At 40.0% G+C, this 6,221-nt stretch overlaps 1 protein-coding gene across 1 annotated transcript in view; it reads right to left on the bottom strand.

The window, feature by feature from the left end:
- Positions 1-3,252: 3,252 nt before the first annotated feature.
- EXOC5 (exocyst complex component 5) overlaps positions 3,253-6,221 on the bottom strand; it is a 30,487-nt gene continuing 27,518 nt past the window's right edge. Inside the window, exons 16-18 of the mRNA XM_054400090.1 lie at positions 5,985-6,093; positions 4,811-5,026; positions 3,253-3,854 (exon numbers count right to left, since the gene is read on the bottom strand). Of these exons, the coding sequence (XP_054256065.1) occupies positions 3,666-3,854; positions 4,811-5,026; positions 5,985-6,093 (514 nt within the window). The 3' untranslated portion in view covers positions 3,253-3,665. The remainder of the gene's footprint in view (positions 3,855-4,810; positions 5,027-5,984; positions 6,094-6,221) is intronic.

Here is a 6,221-nt window from a genome sequence, read left to right as displayed (position 1 = left end):
TGGTGTGTTGTTTTTTTTTTTATTTTCTCGTGTTGAGAAGAATTCTTACACACCACCAACTCCTTCCTGCCCTCTGTGCATAAGCAAACAGAATACAATACCAAATCATGTTAATAAATTATAGGACTTGTAAAAACACAGCTTATTTTCCAGCCTACAACAGTTTACCACAAAGCCATTTTCACCAATTGTAGACAACATAATTACACACACATACACACACCTCCTCTCAGGCTCTCATTTGGCTGCCAGCCTGTTAAATGCCTGCATTCTAGGAGCAAACATTAGAAAGGCAATACTTTAACTCATTACATGAACATTAAAAGGCATAATTGTATTTTGGATAGTACTTTATTGTATTCAGAAGCTCCTGGAAATATTTTCCTAAATAACATGCTACAAAAGCTCTAAACTTAAAAATGTGTGAAAATTATAGTTCCCCACCCCATACCAATTCAATCTCTATTGTAAACTAAAACTTACTGTGTACTATTCAAAATATTCATCAACAACCTGGATGAAGGCAGAGTGCACTGTCAGCAAGTTTGCTGAGGACACAAAACTGGGAGGAGTGGCTCACTCCCCAGAAGACTGTGCTGCCATTCAGCAAGACCTGGACAGGCTGGAGAGGTGGGCTGGAAGAAATTTAATGAAATACGACAAGGGCAAGTGTAGAGTCCTACATCTGAGAAAGAACACCCTCGTGGACCAGTATAGGTTGGGGACTGCCTGGTGGGAGAAGAGTGAAGGGGAAAGGAACCTGGGAGTGCTGGTGAACGGGATGACCTCAAGCCAGCAATGTGCCCTTGTGGCCAAGAAGGCCAATGGCATCCTGGGGTGTATTAGAATGGGTGTGGTCAGTAGATCAAGAGAGGTTCTCCTCCACCCATTCCCTGCCCTGTTGAGGCCACATCTGCAGTATTGTGTCCAGTTCTGGGCCCCTCAGTTCATGAAGAACCTCAGGGAACTGTTTGAAAGACTTCAGCAGAGAGCCATAAAGATGATTAAAGGAGAGGAACATCTCTCTTATGAGAAACTGAGGGAGCTGGATCTCTTTAGCTTGGAAGAGACTAAGGGATGACCTCACTAATGTTTATAAATATGTGAAGGGCAAGTGTCAGGAGATGTCCAATGATAGGACAAGGGGCAATGGGTACAAGCTGGAGCAGAGGAGGTGCCATGTAAACATAATACTTTTTCACTGTAAGTGCAACAAAACACTGGAACAGGCTGCCCAGAGAGGTTGTGGATTCTCCTTCTCTGGAGATATTCAAAACCCACCTGGGTGTGTTCCTGTATGACCTAGGTGATCCTGCTCTGGCAGGGAGGTTGAACTAGATGATCTTTTAAGGTTCCTTCCAACCCCTAAGACTCTGTGATTCTGTAATTAGTGACAGTGTCATCTTCTCTAGGAAGAGAACTCTTTTAGCATGTGCATAAGGGTTTTTAAAGGAAGGGGAAAGGGAATGCTCACACCAGTGATATATTTGGTCAGTAAAATTACTTTATTCTTTTTCTTTCTCCTTTTTAATAGAAGGGCTTATACAATTGAGTATAAAGATAGTTGAAGAACATGGAAATTAAATGAATAAGGTGTTTGGAGGGAATACTTTTATTGAGGAAGAGTCTACATATTTAAGTACTCACCTACTTTTTGCTGCCTCCTGTTAACAGGCATAATGAAAAATATTGCACTGAGCATATGCATGGAAAACACAGCTAATAAAGCCAGAAACATAGTAGATACATTTCATACAACCTTAAAATAATTCAAACAATCATACAACAAGTTCTGAAGCACTTCTGTGATCTGCAATCTTAAGATGATGTTCACTGTCCTGAAGTGTTTAGAAATTGACACTTTTTTTTATTTGTAGAAAGATTTTTGTATTGGTTAATAAAACCACAGCCTTAAAATTGTTGGCTTTCAGTTACAGAGGTAACAGAGGTATCATCTGAATTCACATCAGAGGTTTTGAAAAATAATGGCAGCAGTACAAGCATGTGACTCCTCCAGTGTCCAAAACTCTTTGTGGCTTTGCCATGGCCAAGAAATAAAGCTACACAGCTCAACGAAGCAGCCCATCTCCCCAAAAACTTTGAGACAGTCTGGCATCCCTTCTCCTGTTTACTGACATAATGCTCTGCTATAAACAGAATGAAGCAGAAGAACCTCAAGTAACCAACAAAAGTTCCACACAAGTCTGTCAATATTGACTATACCTGGGAATTCATCAACAAAAAAAGAAAATAATTGGTTTTGACCCACCCATAAAGTAAATTTATAGAAATGGTGCTCTGAAATGGGAGAAAGAAGTTTCTGTAACATAGGCTGAGCCCACAGTAGAAACAGTTACAGATGATTTGTTTAGGGATTATGTAAACCAGATTGAAGATGCAAACAGCAGTTCCAACCTGTTTTCCACAAGAGCTCACTGTGAATAAAGGCCTATTTACAACAATTTTCAACTGCTTGTGGAAAGGCTATCCCAGATGTTTCAAACATAGCTGTTGCTTCAACTCACTATATGCACACTATGGGTCCATCTCAGAAATACCCTGAATAAATGCTGGAGCATAATGGACACAAAAATAGCCTGTCTCCAAGTATCAAAATCAGTGGAAGAGAAGCTTGTGCACACTTCAATATTTTATACTGCTCAGGCACTGATCTCAATCATCTCCAACACAGGAGTTTTCAGGTCCAGGTTTTGTCCTGGACTTGCTGTCCATTCCTCCCACATGTGAAAAACTGGGCTACACTTTATCCTTTCCCTTCACCATAATTTGAATTTATTTACATACAAAACGAGAGACAGGAGAAAATTCTCTTGTATTAACCCAACAATGGGCACCTTCACCTTGGCATAAGAATGTCTTAGGCAGCTGGATTTACTTTAGAAGCACATACAAAATTCAGTGTGCCAGCATCAAAGAAACCAGAATGTCAGATCATACAATGCCAGTATGTTCTGGTGGGCCCCTGACTATTAGGTACAAAAAAACTCCCACAAATCAAAGAATCAAAAAGCCCCCCCAAAACTTTTCACTAATTTAGTTCTGTTTAGAATGCTACAATGAATACATTACATTTTTCTGGGATGGGGTTGCTTTTACTTCTACATCTCAAAGAAATTCCAAGCTAATTAATTAGAGCAAGAAATTACATTGAGCAGGATAAGGCTTTAAATGAAAGAAATGACTTAGAAACACCAATCAAAGATAATTTGATTATGATTAGCTGTGCTGAAGTCTAAGTCATTAAAATTGATGAAGAATGTTTTTACACTGGTCTATTCTATGTAATCCATTACCTACGCTATGCTCTGTAGTTCAAGTCTAACAAATGGTATCTGATAATTCAATATTGAAGACTAAAATACTTTTCAATGCACTGCTTGCTCTCCTACACCAACATGTTTCCAACAGAAAAAAAAAAATCAGTAGGAAGTAGATTCTCTTCACTGGGAGAGCTTTAGCTTTCCATGAAATATCATTCAGAGTTTTACCTGCTCACCTTCCATATAATCATGTTTAAATATGGCTGCTGCTGCTTTATTATGAACAGTCATTACTCCACAAAAGTTATAACCATGGTTTGGTAAGAAACCTTTCCCTGTGCTTTCTAACAACTGAGGCCTGCCCGAAGGTACAGCTCCCTGCTCTCAGCTGAAGTGACGAGCGAGACGAGCAGACCTATAATCAACACGCAGCTGAACAAAGGAGTGAAGGATGTTCTTGTCCAGATTAGCAAGTTGTTCTCCTGAGCAAACTTGCTTTAAATTATCCGGGGCTACAACCAGAAGATTGCAAAGTGCATGCAAGGTATCAAAGAGTTGTAACACCAGCGCAATCTGTGGTTAAGAGAAAAGAAAGAAAAAATGCAGATGTCACAAACTAGAGCTGCTTTAAGTCTTATAACACAATGTCCATCTAGGTCTTCAAAATACTTCCTCTCCTGACAGAGAAATGTGCACACACAGAAAGCTGTACATGGAACACATAATCATAGAATGGCTTAGGTTGGAAGGGACCTTAGAGATCTTCTACTCCAACTTCCCTGCCACAGGCACAGATGCCTCTATACTAGACTTGATTGCTCAAGGCCTAATCCAACCTGGCCTTGAACACCTCCGGGGAGAGGACAACCACAACCTCCTGGTGCAACCCATTCCTGAGTCTCACCATCCTCATACTGAAGAGCTTCTTCCTAAAATCCAGTCTAAACCTAATCTCCCTCAGCTTAAAACCATTCCCCCTTGTCCTGTTGCTAGATACCCTCATGGAAAATCCCTCTCCAAGCTTCCTGCATGTTCCCTTCAGGTAGTGGAAGGCAGTATAAAGTCCAGTCAGAGTCTTCTCTTCAGGCTAAACAGTTCTCTCAGCCTAGTTCTCTCAACCTAATCTCATAGCAGAGGTGCTCCAGTCCTTAGATCATCTTCGTGATCCTTCTCTGGACTTGCTTCAACAGTTCTATGTCCTTTTTATGATTGGGACACCAGAACTGGATGCAGTACTTGAAGTGGGGTCTCACATGAGCAGAGTAAAGGGGAATAATACTAATACTAATGCTGCAAACAATTCCCCCTCAACAGACAAGCATAGGCAGCAATCAATAAAATGCTCTTAGGAAACTGCTCTTTAGGGCATGATAAAGAACTGCTAGTTTAGTAACAGAAAGTATGTAACATCAGTATACAAAAAGGTGATGTTCAAACAGAAGCAAACTATTTTTAGGAATAAAAGGAACATGTGCTTAAAACCAGAGTCCTGCTAATAATTCTGACATCAACAACCTGTAGATGCTTACCTTGAAGTCTTTGGCACACTTCCTGTATTCAGCCACGTCACAAATAGCTAACATGCCTCCCATGCAACTGTAGGAATATTGCTGTAGGTGTTCATAGATAAGTCGATGGAAACGAACTCCAAGCTCCAGCAAAACTGTGTCCACGTTTTTACCATCCATAGAATTTCTAATCTTCTCCACTTGCTTTCTAACATAGCCACAGACTTTAACACAAGCCTAAATGAATAATGAAAAAAAGAAAGAAAAGGAAAAGAATTACACAAGTTTCTCGAAATTTGTTATTTTCAAAGTGGCTTCCATATCATAAGCTGAATATCAGTCACTAAGTCTTTAAATGTCCCATGATATATAATTGAAATTAGTAATTTTCTAATTAATAATTGTCCAAGCTTTATACACCACACAGACACAAAAATGCAAGTAGAACAATGGATGCATGACAATGTGGACTAGATGGATGCAAAACAATGGACTAGATGACCTTTAAAGGTCCCTTACAACTGTTCTATGAATAATCAACTGTGTTAGTTCATAACACAACAATTTAATTTGGGCTTTTAACTCAAACAATGATCAAACATAGGGGTGGAGGGCGAGGGAAAAGTGATTAAGAACCTCTCGTCAGCTGTGATTACAAACCCAAATTAACAGCCATGCAGGCACCTTTACCCTTCCCACACAATACCAGACTCTACCTCCTACTGCTGCTCCACTTCTTCCATTCCCACCTGCATGCAGGCATTTGGGCAGTGCTCTCACTCCTTCCCCCTGGGTGCAGTTCTCTACTCTCTGCACTGATCCCTAACAGGACACTAATGTAACCCCACACTACAGCTTCTCAGCAGCCCATAAACTGGGATTCAGGCACATCCAGCACCAGAGACAACATTCTGGAGAAAAGAACATTCATGCCGTATCTATGGGAGAGGAAAGAATGTGACAGTTTGTCCAGCACCTACTGATTTGTGTCTGACACTAGATACCAAACGGCTAAAGTTCCTTTTCTGCTTGAGGAAATAAGAGTTTGGAGGTGCTTAGTGCAAAGTGGAATAGCAAAGCAAATTAACCAAATGCACATGTTGTCCAACATGTGTCTAGAAAGGAACATCTTCTACCTGATAGCACTCATGAGCACTTGAAGCTATACTGATGAGCTGGGACTTCGTTTACTTACATTAGTATATTGAATCAAAACATTGTTTTCATCTTCTGGCTTAAAATCTGTCTTCTTCTGCTCTGCAGCCAAGATGTGCTTCATCTGTCCAATCATGCAATTCAGTGTCCTTTAAAGTTACAAATACAGATTGAGTTTTGAAGGGAACATTTTAATTTCCTTGATTTTTGTGTTTATGCATACTAACATGACTCTATAAAACAAATGAACAGCATAAAGCAATGAGAAAAAAAAAAC

The sequence above is a fragment of the Indicator indicator genome, chromosome 4 (genome assembly GCF_027791375.1).
Source record: "Indicator indicator isolate 239-I01 chromosome 4, UM_Iind_1.1, whole genome shotgun sequence".
Lineage (NCBI taxonomy): Eukaryota > Metazoa > Chordata > Aves > Piciformes > Indicatoridae > Indicator > Indicator indicator.
This window is presented reverse-complemented; position numbering and strand designations above follow the sequence as displayed.